This window comes from Heptranchias perlo, chromosome 11 (assembly GCF_035084215.1).
Source record: "Heptranchias perlo isolate sHepPer1 chromosome 11, sHepPer1.hap1, whole genome shotgun sequence".
NCBI classification, from domain to species: domain Eukaryota; kingdom Metazoa; phylum Chordata; class Chondrichthyes; order Hexanchiformes; family Hexanchidae; genus Heptranchias; species Heptranchias perlo.
The window spans coordinates 1,461,144-1,480,543 of record NC_090335.1 but is presented as its reverse complement, the minus strand read 5'-3'; the positions used below and the strand labels follow the sequence as shown (position 1 = coordinate 1,480,543).

Genomic DNA, 19,400 nt, shown 5'->3' with positions numbered 1-19,400 from the left:
TCTCCTGGCCGGCTTCCCATCTTCTACCCTCCATAAACTTGAGTTCATCCAAAACTCTGCTGCCTGTATCCTAACTCGCACTAAGTCCCGTTCACCCATCACCCCTGTGCTCGCTGGCCTATGTTGGCTGCTGGTGTAGCAAACAGCTCAAATTTAAAATTCTCATCCTTTTGTTCAAATCCTTCCATCGCCTCGGCCCCACTCCCTATCTCTAGAAACTTCTCCAGCCCTACAACCTCCTGAGATCTTTACACTCCTCCAATTCTTGCCTCTCGTGCATCTCCGATTTCCATGCTCCACCATTGGCGGCTGTGCCTTTAGCTGCCTCGGCCCTCAGCTCTAGAATCCAGGACATCCAGGACAAAGCAGCCCGCTTGATTCGTACCCCATCCACCACCCTAAACATTCACTCCCTTCACCACCGGCGCACCGTGGCTGCAGTGTGTACCATCCACAGGATGCACTGCAGCAACTCGCCAAGGCTTCTTCGACAGCACCTCCCAAACCCGCGACCTCTACCACCTAGAAGGACAAGGGCAACAAGTACATGAGAACAACACCACCTGCACGTTCCCCTCCAAGTCACACACCATCCTGACTTGGAAATATATCGCCGTTCCTCCATCGTCGTTGGGTCAAAATCCTGGAACTCCCTTCCTAACAGCACTGTGGGAGAACCTTCACCACATGGACTGCAGCGGTTCAAGAAGGCGGCTCACCGCCACCTTCTCAAGGGCAATTAGGGATGGGCAATAAATGCCGGCCTCGCCAGCGACACCCACATCCCATGAACGAATTTAAAAAAAATTCCCTCCTCAAACCTCACGGCCTCTCTCTCCTCTTTTAAGACACTCCGTAAAACCTACCTCTTTGACCAAGCTTTTGGTCACCTGTCCTAATATCTGCTTATGTGGCTTGGTGTAAAATTTTGTTTGATAATCGCTCCTGTGAAGCACCTTGGGGCATTTTACTACATTAAAGGTGCTGTTGAAATGCAAGGTGTTGTTTGATGCTGCCTGACCTGCTGAGTGTTTCCAGCATTTTATGTTTTTAGGTATGAATAACAATTCACTGATGAAGTAGACTGGACAGAGGAAAAGAGGCTCCTCGCTGGGAGCACACAACGAGAACATTTACCCTCCGTTCAAGATAAGGGAGGAAACCTTCCACTCGTTGAAGTCAATGGAAAGGTAAATCACAGGCCGTATAATGGTGGAGGGGGGGTGTATAACAGGGGTGTATAACGGGGGTGTATAATGGGGGGTGTATAATGGGGGGTGTATAATAGGGGGTGTATAATGGGGGTGTATAATGGGGGTTGTATAACGGGGGTGTATAACAGAGGTGTATAACGGGGGTGTATAATGGGGGGTGTATAATGGGGGGTGTATAATAGGGGGTGTATAATGGGGGTGTATAATGGGGGTTGTATAACGGGGGTGTATAACAGAGGTGTATAATGGGGGGAGTATAATGGGGGTTGTATAACGGGGGTGTATAACAGAGGTGTATAACGGGGGTGTATAATGGGGGGTGTATAATGGGGGGTGTATAATAGGGGGTGTATAATAGGGGGTGTATAATGGGGGTGTATAATGGGTGGTGTATAATGGGGGTTGTATAACGGGGGTGTATAATGGGGGGAGTATAATGGGGGGTGTATAATAGGGGGTGTATAATAGGGGGTGTATAATGGGGGTGTATAATGGGGGTTGTATAACGGGGGTGTATAACAGAGGTGTATAATGGGGGGAGTATAATGGGGGTTGTATAACGGGGGTGTATAACAGAGGTGTATAACGGGGGTGTATAATGGGGGGTGTATAATGGGGGGTGTATAATAGGGGGTGTATAATGGGGGTGTATAATGGGGGTGTATAATGGGGGGTGTATAACGGGGGTGTCTAACGGGAGTGTCTAATGGGGGGTGTATAACGGGGGTGTCTAATGGGGGGTGTATAACGGGGGTGTAGAATGGCGGGTGTATAATGGGGGGGTTTATAACGGGGCGTGTATTACGGGGAGTTTATAATGGGGGGTGTATTACGGGGGGTGTATTACGGGGGGTGTATAACGGACGGGTGTTTATGGGGGTGTGTGTAATGGATGGGTGTATAACGGGGGGTGTATAACTTGGGGGTGCATAATGGGTGGGTGTTTAAGGGTGGGTGTATAACGGGGGGGTGTTTAAGGGGGGGGTGTTTAAGGGTGGGTGTATAACGGGGGGTGTATAATGGGGGGGTGTTTAAGGGGTGGGTGTATAATGGGGGGTGTATAATGGGGGGTTGTATAACGGGCGGGTGTTTAAGGGGGGGTGTTTAAGGGGGGGATAATGAGGACTGTTCAATGAGCAGCTGATCTGCTAGTTTTCTGCTCCCGCTAAAATTGAAAGTTATCCCCAAGGTATGGTGAAATAATTCTGCAGTGGCCCCAACAAGAAGAAAACCCTCACTACTTGCATCATTAGCACTGAGTCCATCGAGGCAGAGAGAAGAGCAGAAGTTTAAGGTCCTGCCTGTGATGCTGATATTTACAATGTGGTAACATTCTCTTGTTTACAAAATTGATCAAAGACTGGATTTAAACCCAGTCATTCCACCTTCACTATAAATACCAGTGGGAATTGTCCGAGTGTCACAACTGCTCTCTCAGATTAAGGTGAGTTTTGGTGAAGTTTGTACTCAGTACGGTGAGGGATGCAAGCTCGGCATTCAATTCAAATGCCAAGTACTCCCAGATCTGGTATAGCATTGTTACATTCAAAGTAAAGCACCCTCGACTCTGCACCGATATTCGTAAAGAGGAAGCTGCCTGTTTCTTTATTTGAATGCAGACGTCATGATATTTGCATGTGTCAGGTCGTGTCTGCTGTGCTTCATTAATAAGGGTTCAGCTGCTCACTTCGATATAACTGAACACTTACTGAAGGGCCTTGGTGAAAACGGACACAACATAGCGACCAGCCTGACTGGAGTCTCGGACCATGTATCCACCCTCCTTTCCCTAAATCAGAAACAAGCCATAGAGTGAAACAAAGTCATATCATTGCAAGGACATGAAAAAACCAGGACATTGATTCAGCAACAGTTGTGTAAAGTTAGACAATGTGTATAACAGAAAATGCAACAACTGCAATAGAAACCTCAATCGATAGTTCAAGAGAACACACAGTGCACTATAGTCATTCGGAGCACTGTGTACTGTAGTGTGTTAGAACACTGTGTACTGTAGTGTGTTAGAACACTGTGTACTGTAGTGTGTTAGAACACTGTGTACTGTAGTGTGTTAGAACACCGTGTACTGTAGTGTGTTAGAACACTGTGTACTGTAGTGTGTTAGAACACTGTGTACTGTAGTGTGTTAGAACACTGTGTACTGTAGTGGGTTAGAACACTGTGTACTGTAGTGGGTTTGAACACTGTGTACTGTAGTGTGTTAGAACACTGTGTACTGTAGTGTGTTAGAACACTGTGTACTGTAGTGTGTTAGAACATTGTGTACTGCAGTGGGTTTGAACACTGTGTACTGTAGTGTGTTAGAACACTGTGTACTGTAGTGTGTTAGAACACTGTGTACTGTAGTGTGTTAGAACACTGTGTACTGTAGTGGGTTTGAACACTGTGTACTGTAGTGGGATTGAACACTGTGTATTGTAGTGGGTTAGAACCCTGTGTACTGTAGTGTGTTAGAACACTGTGTACTGTAGTGTGTTAGAACACTGTGTACTGTAGTGTGTTAGAACACTGTGTACTGTAGTGGGTTTGAACACTGTGTACTGTAGTGGGATTGAACACTGTGTATTGTAGTGGGTTAGAACCCTGTGTACTGTAGTGTGTTAGAACACTGTGTACTGTAGTGGGTTTGAACACTGTGTACTGTAGTGGGTTTGAACACTGTGTACTGTAGTGGGTTAGAACACTGTGTACTGTAGTGTGTTAGAACACTGTGTACTGTAGTGTGTTAGAACACTGTGTACTGTAGTGTGTTAGAACAATGTGTACTGTAGTGGGTTTGAACACTGTGTACTGTAGTGGGTTAGAACACTGTGTACTGTAGTGGGTTTGAACACTGTGTACTGTAGTGTGTTAGAACACTGTGTACTGTAGTGTGTTAGAGCACTGTGTACTGTAGTGTGTTAGAACACTGTGTACTGTAGTGGGTTAGAACACTGTGTACTGTAGTGTGTTAGAACACTGTGTACTGTAGTGGGTTAGAACACTGTGCACTGTAGTGTGTTAGAACACTGTGTACTGTAGTGGGTTAGAACACTGTGTACTGTAGTGGGTTAGAACACTGTGCACTGTAGTGTGTTAGAACACTGTGTACTGTAGTGGGTTTGAACACTGTGTACTGTAGTGTGTTAGAACACTGTGTACTGTCGTGGGTTTGAACACTGTGTACTGTAGTGTGTTAGAACACTGTGTACTGTAGTGGGTTTGAACACTGTGTACTGTAGTGTGTTAGAACACTGTGTACTGTAGTGGGTTTGAACACTGTGTACTGTAGTGTGTTAGAACACTGTGTACTGTAGTGTGTTAGAACACTGTGTACTGTAGTGTGTTAGAACACTGTGTACTGTAGTGGGTTTGAACAATCTGGACTGTAGTGTGTTAGAACACTGTGTACTGTAGTGTGTTAGAACACTGTGTACTGCAGTGGGTTAGAACACTGTGTACTGTAGTGTGTTAGAACACTGTGTACTGTAGTGTGTTAGAACACTGTGTACTGTAGTGTGTTAGAACACTGTGTACTGTAGTGTGTTTGAACACTGTGTATTGTAGTGTGTTAGAACACTGTGTACTGTAGTGTGTTAGAACACTGTGTACTGTAGTGGGTTAGAACACTGTGTACTGTAGTGTGTTTGAACACTGTGTATTGTAGTGTGTTAGAACACTGTGTACTGTAGTGTGTTAGAACACTGTGTACTGTAGTGGGTTAGAACACTGTGTACTGGAGTATGTTAGAACACTGTGTACTGTAGTGTGTTAGAACACTGTGTACTGTAGTGTGTTAGAACACTGTGTACTGTAGTGGGTTTGAACACTGTGTACTGTAGTGGGTTAGAACACTGTGTACTGTAGTGGGTTTGAACACTGTGTACTGTAGTGGGTTAGAACACTGTGTACTGTAATGTGTTAGAACACTGTGTACTGTAGTGGGTTGGAACACTGTGTACTGTAGTGGGTTAGAACACTGTGTACTGTAGTGTGTTTGAACACTGTGTACTGTAGTGTGTTTGAACACTGTGTACTGTAGTGGGTTAGAACACTGTGTACTGCAGTGGGTTAGAACACTGTGTACTGTAGTGTGTTAGAACACTGTGTACTGTAGTGTGTTTGAACACTGTGTACTGTAGTGGGTTAGAACACTGTGTACTGTAGTGGGTTTGAACACTGTGTACTGTAGTGTGTTAGAACACTGTGTACTGTAGTGGGTTTGAACAATCTGGACTGTAGTGTGTTTGAACACTGTGTTCTGTAGTGTGTTAGAACACTGTGTACTGGAGTATGTTAGAACACTGTGTACTGTAGTGGGTTAGAACACTGTGTACTGTAGTGGGTTGGAACACTGTGTACTGTAGTGGGTTAGAACACTGTGTACTGTAGTGTGTTTGAACACTGTGTACTGTAGTGGGTTAGAACACTGTGTACTGCAGTGGGTTAGAACACTGTGTACTGTAGTGTGTTAGAACACTGTGTACTGTAGTGTGTTTGAACACTGTGTACTGTAGTGGGTTAGAACACTGTGTACTGTAGTGGGTTTGAACACTGTGTACTGTAGTGTGTTAGAACACTGTGTACTGTAGTGGGTTTGAACACTGTGTACTGTAGTGTGTTAGAACACTGTGTACTGTAGTGGGTTTGAACACTGTGTACTGTAGTGTGTTAGAACACTGTGTACTGTAGTGTGTTAGAACACTGTGTACTGTAGTGGGTTTGAACAATCTGGACTGGAGTGTGTTAGAACACTGTGTATTGTAGTGTGTTAGAACACTGTGTACTGTAGTGGGTTTGAACAATCTGGACTGTAGTGTGTTAGAACACTGTGTACTGTAGTGTGTTAGAACACTGTGTACTGTAGTGGGTTTGAACAATCTGGACTGTAGTGTGTTAGAACACTGTGTATTGTAGTGTGTTAGAACACTGTGTACTGTAGTGTGTTAGAACACTGTGTACTGTAGTGTGTTAGAACACTGTGTACTGTAGTGTGTTAGAACACTGTGTACTGTAGTGGGTTAGAACACTGTGTACTGCAGTGGGTTTGAACACTGTGTACTGTAGTGTGTTAGAACACTGTGTATTGTAGTGTGTTAGAACACTGTGTACTGTAGTGTGTTAGAACACTGTGTACTGTAGTGTGTTAGAACACTGTGTACTGTAGTGTGTTAGAACACTGTGTACTGTAGTGTGTTAGAACACTGTGTATTGTAGTGTGTTAGAACACTGTGTGCTGTAGTGTGTTAGAACACTGTGTACTGTAGTGTGTTAGAACACTGTGTACTGCAGTGTGTTAGAACACTGTGTACTGTAGTGTGTTAGAACACTGTGTATTGTAGTGTGTTAGAACACTGTGTACTGTAGTGGGTTAGAACACTGTGTATTGTAGTGTGTTAGAACACTGTGTACTGTAGTGTGTTAGAACACTGTGTACTGCAGTGTGTTAGAACACTGTGTACTGTAGTGTGTTAGAACACTGTGTACTGCAGTGTGTTAGAACACTGTGTACTGTAGTGTGTTAGAACACTGTGTACTGCAGTGTGTTAGAACACTGTGTACTGTAGTGTGTTTGAACACTGTGTACTGTAGTGGGTTAGAACACTGTGTACTGTAGTGGGTTAGAACACTGTGTACTGCAGTGGGTTTGAACACTGTGTACTGTAGTGTGTTAGAACACTGTGTACTGTAGTGTGTTAGAACACCGTGTACTGTAGTGTGTTAGAACACTGTGTACTGTAGTGTGTTAGAACACTGTGTACTGTAGTGTGTTAGAACATTGTGTACTGTAGTGGGTTTGAACACTGTGTACTGTAGTGTGTTAGAACACTGTGTACTGTAGTGTGTTAGAACATTGTGTACTGCAGTGGGTTTGAACACTGTGTACTGTAGTGTGTTAGAACACTGTGTACTGTAGTGTGTTAGAACACTGTGTACTGTAGTGTGTTAGAACACTGTGTACTGTAGTGGGTTTGAACACTGTGTACTGTAGTGGGATTGAACACTGTGTATTGTAGTGGGTTAGAACCCTGTGTACTGTAGTGTGTTAGAACACTGTGTACTGTAGTGTGTTAGAACACTGTGTACTGTAGTGTGTTGGAGCACTGTGTACTGTAGTGTGTTAGAACACTGTGTACTGAAGTGTGTTAGAACACTGTGTACTGTAGTGGGTTAGAACACTGTGTACTGTAGTGGGTTTGAACACTGTGTACTGTAGTGTGTTAGAACACTGTGTATTGTAGTGTGTTAGAGCACTGTGTACTGTAGTGTGTTAGAACACTGTGTACTGTAGTGTGTTAGAACACTGTGTACTGTAGTGGGTTTGAACACTGTGTACTGTAGTGGGTTAGAACACTGTGTATTGTAGTGTGTTAGAACATTGTGTACTGTAGTGTGTTAGAACACTGTGTACTGTAGTGGGTTAGAACACTGTGCACTGTAGTGTGTTAGAACACTGTGTACTGTAGTGGGTTTGAACACTGTGTACTGTAGTGTGTTAGAACACTGTGTACTGTAGTGTGTTAGAACACTGTGTACTGTAGTGGGTTTGAACACTGTGTGCTGTAGTGTGTTAGAACACTGTGTACTGTAGTGGGTTAGAACACTGTGTACTGTAGTGGGTTTGAACACTGTGTACTGTAGTGTGTTAGAACACTGTGTACTGTAGTGGGTTTGAACACTGTGTACTGTAGTGTGTTAGAACACTGTGTACTGTAGTGGGTTTGAACACTGTGTACTGTAGTGTGTTAGAACACTGTGTACTGTAGTGTGTTAGAATACTGTGTACTGTAGTGGGTTTGAACAATCTGGACTGTAGTGTGTTAGAACACTGTGTATTGTAGTGTGTTCGAACACTGTGTACTGCAGTGTTTTAGAACACTGTGTACTGTAGTGGGTTAGAACACTGTGTACTGTAGTGTGTTAGAACACTGTGTACTGTAGTGTGTTCGAACACTGTGTACTGTAGTGTGTTAGAACACTGTGTACTGTAGTGTGTTTGAACACTGTGTACTGTAGTGTGTTAGAACACTGTGTACTGTAGTGTGTTAGAACACTGTGTACTGTAGTGTGTTTGAACACTGTGTACTGTAGTGGGTTAGAACACTGTGTACTGCAGTGGGTTAGAACACTGTGTACTGTAGTGTGTTAGAACACTGTGTACTGTAGTGTGTTTGAACACTGTGTACTGTAGTGTGTTTGAACACTGTGTACTGTAGTGGGTTTGAACACTGTGTACTGTAGTGGGTTAGAACACTGTGTACTGTGGTGGGTTTGAACACTGTGTACTGCAGTGGGTTTGAACACTGTGTACTGTAGTGGGTTAGAACACTGTGTACTGTAGTGTGTTTGAACACTGTGTACTGTAGTGTGTTAGAACACTGTGTACTGTAGTGGGTTAGAACACTGTGTACTGTAGTGGGTTAGAACACTGTGTACTGCAGTGGGTTAGAACACTGTGTACTGTAGTGTGTTAGAACACTGTGTACTGTAGTGGGTTTGAACACTGTGTACTGTAGTGTGTTAGAACACTGTGTACTGTAGTGTGTTAGAACACTGTGTACTGTAGTGGGTTAGAACACTGTGTACTGTAGTGGGTTAGAACACTGTGTACTGTAGTGGGTTAGAACACTGTGTACTGTAGTGGGTTAGAACACTGTGTACTGTAGTGGGTTAGAACACTGTGTACTGTAGTGGGTTAGAACACTGTGTACTGTAGTGTGTTAGAACACTGTGTACTGTAGTGGGTTAGAACACTGTGTACTGTAGTGGGTTTGAACACTGTGTACTATAGTGGGTTAGAACACTGTGTACTGTAGTGTGTTTGAACACTGTGTACTGTAGTGTGTTTGAACACTGTGTATTGTAGTGTGTTAGAACACTGTGTACTGTAGTGGGTTAGAACACTGTGTACTGTAGTGGGTTTGAACACTGTGTACTATAGTGGGTTAGAACACTGTGTACTGTAGTGTGTTTGAACACTGTGTACTGTAGTGTGTTAGAACACTGTGTACTGTAGTGGGTTTGAACACTGTGTACTGTAGTGGGTTAGAACACTGTGTACCGTAGTGGGTTAGAACACTGTGTACTGTCGTGGGTTTGAACACTGTGTACTGTAGTGTGTTAGAACACTGTGTACTGTAGTGGGTTAGAACACTGTGTACTGTAGTGGGTTAGTACACTGTGTACTGTAGTGGGTTAGAACACTGTGTACTGTAGTGGGTTTGAACACTGTGTACTGTAGTGGGTTTGAACACTGTGTACTGTAGTGGGTTAGAACACTGTGTACCGTAGTGGGTTAGAACACTGTGTCCTGTAGTGTGTTAGAACACTGTGTACTGTAGTGTGTTAGAACACTGTGTACTGTAGTGGGTTTGAACACTGTGTACTGTAGTATGTTAGAACACTGTGTACTGCAGTGGGTTAGAACACTGTGTACTGTAGTGGGTTAGAACACTGTGTACTGTAGTGGGTTAGAACACTGTGCACTGTAGTGTGTTAGAACACTGTGTATTGTAGTGTGTTAGAACACTGTGTACTGTAGTGTGTTAGAACATTGTGTATTGTAGTGTGTTTGAACACTGTGTACTGTAGTGGGTTTGAACACTGTGTATTGTAGTGTGTTAGAACACTGTGTACTGTAGTGTGTTAGAACATTGTGTACTGTAGTTTGTTAGAACACTGTGTACTGTAGTGTGTTAGAACACTGTGTACTGTAGTGTGTTTGAACACTGTGTACTGTCGTGGGTTAGAACACTGTGTACTGTAGTGTGTTTGAACACTGTGTACTGCAGTGGGTTAGAACACTGTGTACTCTAGTGGGTTAGAACACTGTGTATTGTAGTGGGTTTGAACACTGTGTACTGTAGTGTGTTAGAACACTGTGTACTGTAGTGTGTTAGAACACTGTGTACTGTAGTGTGTTAGAACATTGTGTACTGTAGTGGGTTTGAACACTGTGTACTGTAGTGTGTTAGAACACTGTGTACTGTAGTGTGTTAGAACACTGTGTACTGTAGTGTGTTAGAACACTGTGTACTGTAGTGTGTTAGAACACTGTGTACTGTAGTGTGTTAGAACACTGTGTACTGTAGTGTGTTAGAACATTGTGTACTGTAGTGGGTTTGAACACTGTGTACTGTAGTGTGTTAGAACACTGTGTACTGTAGTGTGTTAGAACACTGTGTACTGTAGTGGGTTTGAACACTGTGTACTGTAGTGGGTTTGAACACTGTGTATTGTAGTGGGTTAGAACCCTGTGTACTGTAGTGTGTTAGAACACTGTGTACTGTAGTGTGTTAGAACACTGTGTACTGTAGTGTGTTAGAACACTGTGTACTGTAGTGTGTTAGAACACTGTGTACTGTCGTGTGTTAGAACACTGTGTACTGTAGTGGGTTTGAACACTGTGTACTGTAGTGTGTTAGAACATTGTGTACTGTAGTGTGTTGGAACAATGTGTACTGTAGTGTGTTAGAACACTGTGTACTGTAGTGTGTTAGAGCACTGTGTACTGTGGTGTGTTAGAACACTGTGTACTGTAGTGGGTTAGAACACTGTGTACTGTAGTGTGTTAGAACACTGTGTACTGTAGTGGGTTAGAACACTGTGCACTGTACTGTGTTAGAACACTGTGTACTGTAGTGGGTTTGAACACTGTGTACTGTCGTGTGTTAGAACACTGTGTACTGTAGTGTGTTAGAACACTGTGTACTGTAGTGTGTTAGAACACTGTGTACTGTAGTGGGTTAGAACACTGTGTACTGTAGTGGGTTTGAACACTGTGTACTGTAGTGGGTTTGAACACTGTGTACTGTAGTGGGTTAGAACACTGTGTACTGTAGTGTGTTAGAACACTGTGTACTCTAGTGTGTTAGAACACTGTGTACTGTAGTGTGTTAGAACACTGTGTACTGTAGTGGGTTTGAACACTGTGTACTGTAGTGTGTTAGAACACTGTGTACTGTCGTGGGTTTGAACACTGTGTACTGTAGTGTGTTAGAACACTGTGTACTGTAGTGTGTTAGAACACTGTGTACTGTAGTGGGTTTGAACACTGTGTATTGTAGTGTGTTAGAACACTGTGTACTGTAGTGTGTTAGAACACTGTGTACTGTAGTGGGTTAGAACACTGTGTACTGTAGTGTGTTAGAACACTGTGTACTGTAGTGGGTTAGAACACTGTGTACTGTAGTGTGTTAGAACACTGTATACTGTAGTGTGTTAGAACACTGTGTATTGTTGTGTGTTAGAACACTGTGTACTGTAGTGTGTTAGAACACTGTGTACTGTAGTGGGTTAGAACACTGTGTACTGTAGTGTGTTAGAACACTGTGTATTGTAGTGTGTTAGAACACTGTGTACTGTAGTGTGTTAGAACACTGTGTACTGTAGTGGGTTAGAACACTGTGTACTGTAGTGTGTTAGAACACTGTGTATTGTTGTGTGTTGGAACACTGTGTACTGTAGTGTGTTAGAACACTGTGTACTGTAGTGTGTTTGAACACTCTGTACTGTAGTGTGTTAGAACACTGTGTATTGTAGTGTGTTTGAACACTGTGTACTGTAGTGGGTTTGAACACTGTGTACTGTAGTGTGTTTGAACACTGTGTACTGTAGTGGGTTTGAACACTGTGTACTGTAGTGGGTTTGAACATTGTGTACTGTAGTGTGTTAGAACACTGTGTACTGTAGTGGGTTTGAACACTGTGTACTGTAGTGTGTTTGAACACTGTGTACTGTAGTGTGTTAGAACACTGTGTACTGTAGTGGGTTTGAACACTGTGTACTGCAGTGGGTTAGAACACTGTGTACTGTAGTGGGTTTGAACACTGTGTACTGTAGTGTGTTAGAACACTGTGTACTGTAGTGGGTTAGAACACTGTGTACTGTAGTGTGTTAGAACACTGTGTACTGTAGTGTGTTAGAACACTGTGTACTGCAGTGTGTTAGAACACTGTGTACTGTAGTGTGTTAGAACACTGTGTACTGTAGTGTGTTAGAACACTGTGTACTGTAGTGTGTTAGAACACTGTGTACTGTAGTGGGTTAGAACACTGTGTACTGTACTGGGTTAGAACACTGTGTACTGTAGTGTGTTAGAACACTGTGTATTGTAGTGTGTTAGAACACTGTGTACTGTAGTGTGTTAGAACACTGTGTACTGTAGTGTGTTTGAACACTGTGTACTGTAGTGGGTTAGAACACTGTGTACTGCAGTGGGTTAGAACACTGTGTACTGTAGTGTGTTAGAACACTGTGTACTGTAGTGTGTTAGAACACTGTGTACTGTAGTGTGTTAGAACACTGTGTACTGTAGTGTGTTAGAACACTGTGTACTGTAGTGTGTTAGAACACTGTGTACTGCAGTGTGTTAGAACACTGTGTACTGTAGTGTGTTAGAACACTGTGTACTGTAGTGTGTTAGAACACTGTGTACTGTAGTGTGTTAGAACACTGTGTACTGTAGTGGGTTAGAACACTGTGTACTGTACTGGGTTAGAACACTGTGTACTGTAGTGTGTTAGAACACTGTGTATTGTAGTGTGTTAGAACACTGTGTACTGTAGTGTGTTAGAACACTGTGTACTGTAGTGTGTTTGAACACTGTGTACTGTAGTGGGTTAGAACACTGTGTACTGCAGTGGGTTAGAACACTGTGTACTGTAGTGGGTTAGAACACTGTGTATTGTAGTGGGTTTGAACACTGTGTACTGTAGTGTGTTAGAACGCTGTGTACTGTAGTGGGTTTGAACACTGTGTATTGTAGTGTGTTAGAACACTGTGTACTGTAGTGGGTTTGAACACTGTGTACTGTTGTGTGTTAGAACACTGTGCACTGTAGTGGGTTAGAACACTGTGTATTGTAGTGTGTTCGAACACTGTGTATTGTAGTGTGTTAGAACACTGTGTATTGCAGTGGGTCAGAACACTGTGTATTGTAGTGTGTTAGAACACTGTGTATTGTAGTGGGTTTGAACACTGTGTACTGTAGTGTGTTAGAACACTGTGTACTGTAGTGGGTTTGAACACTGTGTATTGTAGTGTGTTAGAACACTGTGTACTGTATTGGGTTTGAACACTGTGTACTGTAGTGTGTTAGAACACTGTGCACTGTAGTGGGTTAGAACACTGTGTAATGTAGTGTGTTAGAACACTGAGTACTGTAGTGGGTTTGAACACTGTGTACTGTAGTGGGTTTGAACACTTTGTACTGTAGTGTGTTAGAACACTGTGTACTGTAGTGGGTTTGAACACTGTGTACTGGAGTGGGTTCGAACACTGTGTACTGTAGTGTGTTAGAACACTGTGTACTGTAGTGGGTTTGAACACTGTGTATTGTAGTGTGTTAGAACACTGTGTACTGTATTGGGTTTGAACACTGTGTACTGCAGTGTGTTAGAACACTGTGTACTGTAGTGTGTTAGAACACTGTGTACTGTAGTGTGTTAGAACACTGTGTACTGTAGTGGGTTTGAACACTGTGTACTGTAGTGGGTTTGAACACTGTGTACTGTAGTGTGTTAGAACACTGTGTACTGTAGTGTGTTAGAACACTGTGTACTGTAGTGTGTTAGAACACTGTGTACTGTAGTGGGTTTGAACACTGTGTACTGTAGTGGGTTTGAACACTGTGTACTGTCGTGTGTTAGAACACTGTGTACTGTAGTGTGTTAGAACACTGTGTACTGTAGTGTGTTAGAACACTGTGTATTGTAGTGTGTTAGAACACTGTGTACTGTAGTGGGTTTGAACACTGTGTACTGTAGTGTGTTAGAACACTGTGTACTGTAGTGGGTTTGAACACTGTGTACTGTAGTGGGTTAGAACACTGTGCACTGTAGTGTGTTAGAACACTGTGTGCTGTACTGGGTTTGAACACTGTGTACTGTAGTTTGTTAGAACACTGTGTACTGCAGTGTGTTTGAACACTGTGTACTGTAGTGGGTTTGAACACTGTGTACTGTAGTGGGTTTGAACACTGTGTACTGTAGTGTGTTAGAACACTGTGTACTGCAGTGTGTTAGAACACTGTGTACTGTAGTGTGTTAGAACACTGTGTACTGCAGTGTGTTAGAACACTGTGTACTGTAGTGGGTTAGAACACTGTGTATTGTAGTGTGTTAGAACACTGTGTACTGTGGTGTGTTAGAACACTGTGTACTGTAGTGGGTTTGAACACTGTGTACTGTAGTGTGTTAGAACACTGTGTACTGGAGTGGGTTTGAACACTGTGTACTGTAGTGTGTTAGAACACTGTGTAGTGCAGTGGGTTAGAACACTGTGTACTGTAGTGTGTTAGAACATTGTGTAATGTAGTGGGTTTGAACACTGTGTACTGTAGTGTGTTAGAACACTGTGTACTGTAGTGTGTTAGAACACTGTGTACTGTAGTGTGTTAGAACACTGTGTACTGTAGTGGGTTTGAACACTGTGTACTGTAGTGGGTTTGAACACTGTGTACTGTAGTGTGTTAGAACACTGTGTACTGTTGTGTGTGAGAACACTGTCTACTGTAGTGGGTTAGAACACTGTGTACTGTAGTGTGTTAGAACACTGTGTACTGTAGTGTGTTAGAACACTGTGTACTGTAGTGGGTTAGAACACTGTGTACTGTAGTGTGTTTGAACACTGTGTATTGGAGTGGGTTTGAACAATCTGGACTGTAGTGTGTTAGAACACTGTGTATTGTAGTGTGTTAGAACACTGTGTATTGTAGTGGGTTTGAGCAATCTGGACTGTAGTGTGTTAGAACACTGTGTATTGTAGTGTGTTAGAACACTGTCTACTGTAGTGTGTCAGAACACTGTGTACTGTAGTGGGTTAGAACACTGTGTACTGTAGTGGGTTTGAACACTCTGTACTGTAGTGTGTTAGAACACTGTGTATTGTAGTGTGTTAGAACACTGTGTACTGTAGTGTGTTAGAACACTGTGTACTGTAGTGTGTTTGAACACTGTGTACTGTAGTGGGTTAGAACACTGTGTACTGTAGTGTGTTAGAACACTGTGTATTGTAGTGGGTTTGAACACTGTGTACTGTAGTGTGTTAGAACACTGTGTACTGTAGTGGGTTTGAACACTGTGTATTGTGGTGTGTTAGAACACTGTTTACTGTAGTGTGTTAGAACACTGTGTACTGTAGTGGGTTTGAACACTGTGTACTGTAGTGTGTTTGAACACTGTGTACTGTAGTGTGTTAGAACACTTTGTACTGTAGTGGGTTTGAACACTGTGTACTGTAGTGTGTTAGAACACTGTGCACTGTAGTGGGTTAGAACACTGTGTATTGTAGTGTGTTCGAACACTGTGTACTGTAGTGGGTTTGAACACTCTGTACTGTAGTGGGTTTGAACACTTTGTACTGTAGTGCTGTAGTGTGTTAGAACACTGTGTACTGTAGTGGGTTTGAAAACTGTGTACTGCAGTGGGTTTGAACACTGTGTACTGTAGTGTGTTAGAACACTGTGTACTGTAGTGGGTTTGAACACTGTGTACTGTAGTGGGTTTGAACACTGTGTACTGCAGTGGGTTTGAACACTTTGTACTGTAGTGTGTTCGAACACTATGTACTGTAGTTTGTTAGAACACTGTGTACTGTAGTGGGTTTGAACACTGTGTACTGTAGTGGGTTTGAACACTGTGTACTGCAGTGGGTTTGAACTCTTTGTACTGTAGTGTGTTAGAACACTGTGTACTGTAGTGTGTTAGAACACTGTGTACTGTAGTGGGTTTAAACACTGTGTACTGCAGTGGGTTTGAACACTTTGTACTGTAGTGTGTTAGAACACTGTGTACTGTAGAGGGTTTGAACACTGTGTACTGTAGTGTGTTTGAACACTGTGTACTGTAGTGGGTTTGAACACTGTGTATTGTATTGGGTTTGAACACTGTGCACTGTAGTGTGTTAGAACACTGTGTACTGTAGTGGGTTAGAACACTGTGTACTGTAGTGTGTTAGAACACTGTGTACTGTAGTGGGTTAGAACACTGTGTACTGTAGTGTGTTAGAACACTGTGTACTGTAGTGTGTTAGAACACTGTGTACTGTAGTGTGTTAGAACACTGTGCACTGTAGTGTGTTTGAACACTGTGTACTGTAGTGGGTTTGAACACTGTGTATTGTATTGGGTTTGAACACTGTGCACTGTAGTGTGTTAGAACACTGTGTACTGTAGTGTGTTTGAACACTGTGTACTGTAGTGGGTTTGAACACTGTGTATTGTATTGGGTTTGAACACTGTGCACTGTAGTGTGTTAGAACACTGTGTACTGTAGTGGGTTAGAACACTGTGTACTGTAGTGTGTTAGAACACTGTGTACTGTAGTGGGTTAGAACACTGTGTACTGTAGTGTGTTAGAACACTGTGTACTGTAGTGTGTTAGAACACTGTGTACTGTAGTGTGTTAGAACACTGTGCACTGTAGTGGGTTTGAACACTGTGTACTGTAGTGGGTTTGAACACTGTGTATTGTAGTGTGTTAGAACACTGTGTACTGTAGTGGGTTTGAACACTGTGTACTGTCGTGGGTTTGAACACTGTGCACTGTAGTGTGTTAGAACACTGTGTACTGTAGTGTGTTAGAACACTGTGTATTGTAGTGGGTTTGAACACTGTGTATTGTAGTGGGTTTGAACACTGTGTATTGTAGTTGGTTTGAACACTGTGTGTTGTAGTGGGTTAGAACACTGTGTACTGTAGTGTGTTAGAACACTGTGTACTGTAGTGTGTTTGAACACTGTGTACTGTAGTGGGTTAGAACACTGTGTACTGCAGTGGGTTAGAACACTGTGTACTGTAGTGGGTTAGAACACTGTGTATTGTAGTGGGTTTGAACACTGTGTACTGTAGTGTGTTAGAACGCTGTGTACTGTAGTGGGTTTGAACACTGTGTATTGTAGTGTGTTAGAACACTGTGTACTGTAGTGGGTTTGAACACTGTGTACTGTTGTGTGTTAGAACACTGTGCACTGTAGTGGGTTAGAACACTGTGTATTGTAGTGTGTTCGAACACTGTGTATTGTAGTGTGTTAGAACACTGTGTATTGCAGTGGGTCAGAACACTGTGTATTGTAGTGTGTTAGAACACTGTGTATTGTAGTGGGTTTGAACACTGTGTACTGTAGTGTGTTAGAACACTGTGTACTGTAGTGGGTTTGAACACTGTGTATTGTAGTGTGTTAGAACACTGTGTACTGTATTGGGTTTGAACACTGTGTACTGTAGTGTGTTAGAACACTGTGCACTGTAGTGGGTTAGAACACTGTGTAATGTAGTGTGTTAGAACACTGAGTACTGTAGTGGGTTTGAACACTGTGTACTGTAGTGGGTTTGAACACTTTGTACTGTAGTGTGTTAGAACACTGTGTACTGTAGTGGGTTTGAACACTGTGTACTGGAGTGGGTTCGAACACTGTGTACTGTAGTGTGTTAGAACACTGTGTACTGTAGTGGGTTTGAACACTGTGTATTGTAGTGTGTTAGAACACTGTGTACTGTATTGGGTTTGAACACTGTGTACTGCAGTGTGTTAGAACACTGTGTACTGTAGTGTGTTAGAACACTGTGTACTGTAGTGTGTTAGAACACTGTGTACTGTAGTGGGTTTGAACACTGTGTACTGTAGTGGGTTTGAACACTGTGTACTGTAGTGTGTTAGAACACTGTGTACTGTAGTGTGTTAGAACACTGTGTACTGTAGTGTGTTAGAACACTGTGTACTGTAGTGGGTTTGAACACTGTGTACTGTAGTGGGTTTGAACACTGTGTACTGTCGTGTGTTAGAACACTGTGTACTGTAGTGTGTTAGAACACTGTGTACTGTAGTGTGTTAGAACACTGTGTATTGTAGTGTGTTAGAACACTGTGTACTGTAGTGGGTTTGAACACTGTGTACTGTAGTGTGTTAGAACACTGTGTACTGTAGTGGGTTTGAACACTGTGTACTGTAGTGGGTTAGAACACTGTGCACTGTAGTGTGTTAGAACACTGTGTGCTGTACTGGGTTTGAACACTGTGTACTGTAGTTTGTTAGAACACTGTGTACTGCAGTGTGTTTGAACACTGTGTACTGTAGTGGGTTTGAACACTGTGTACTGTAGTGGGTTTGAACACTGTGTACTGTAGTGTGTTAGAACACTGTGTACTGCAGTGTGTTAGAACACTGTGTACTGTAGTGTGTTAGAACACTGTGTACTGCAGTGTGTTAGAACACTGTGTACTGTAGTGGGTTAGAACACTGTGTATTGTAGTGTGTTAGAACACTGTGTACTGTGGTGTGTTAGAACACTGTGTACTGTAGTGGGTTTGAACACTGTGTACTGTAGTGTGTTAGAACACTGTGTACTGGAGTGGGTTTGAACACTGTGTACTGTAGTGTGTTAGAACACTGTGTAGTGCAGTGGGTTAGAACACTGTGTACTGTAGTGTGTTAGAACATTGTGTAATGTAGTGGGTTTGAACACTGTGTACTGTAGTGTGTTAGAACACTGTGTACTGTAGTGTGTTAGAACACTGTGTACTGTAGTGTGTTAGAACACTGTGTACTGTAGTGTGTTAGAACACTGTGTACTGTAGTGGGTTTGAACACTGTGTACTGTAGTGGGTTTGAACACTGTGTACTGTAGTGTGTTAGAACACTGTGTACTGTTGTGTGTGAGAACACTGTCTACTGTAGTGGGTTAGAACACTGTGTACTGTAGTGTGTTAGAACACTGTGTACTGTAGTGTGTTAGAACACTGTGTACTGTAGTGGGTTAGAACACTGTGTACTGTAGTGTGTTTGAACACTGTGTATTGGAGTGGGTTTGAACAATCTGGACTGTAGTGTGTTAGAACACTGTGTATTGTAGTGTGTTAGAACACTGTCTACTGTAGTGTGTTAGAACACTGTGTACTGTAGTGGGTTAGAACACTGTGTACTGTAGTGTGTTAGAACACTGTGTATTGTAGTGGGTTTGAGCAATCTGGACTGTAGTGTGTTAGAACACTGTGTATTGTAGTGTGTTAGAACACTGTCTACTGTAGTGTGTCAGAACACTGTGTACTGTAGTGGGTTAGAACACTGTGTACTGTAGTGGGTTTGAACACTCTGTACTGTAGTGTGTTAGAACACTGTGTATTGTAGTGTGTTAGAACACTGTGTACTGTAGTGTGTTAGAACACTGTGTACTGTAGTGTGTTTGAAC

General features: G+C 42.7%; 1 protein-coding gene across 1 annotated transcript in view; it reads right to left on the bottom strand.

The window, feature by feature from the left end:
* Positions 1–19,400, bottom strand: part of LOC137327530 (tyrosine-protein kinase BTK-like) — a 384,163-nt gene that overhangs the window by 96,975 nt on the left and 267,788 nt on the right. Inside the window, exon 5 of the mRNA XM_067993431.1 lies at positions 2,924–3,003. Within this exon, the coding sequence (XP_067849532.1) occupies positions 2,924–3,003 (80 nt within the window). The remainder of the gene's footprint in view (positions 1–2,923; positions 3,004–19,400) is intronic.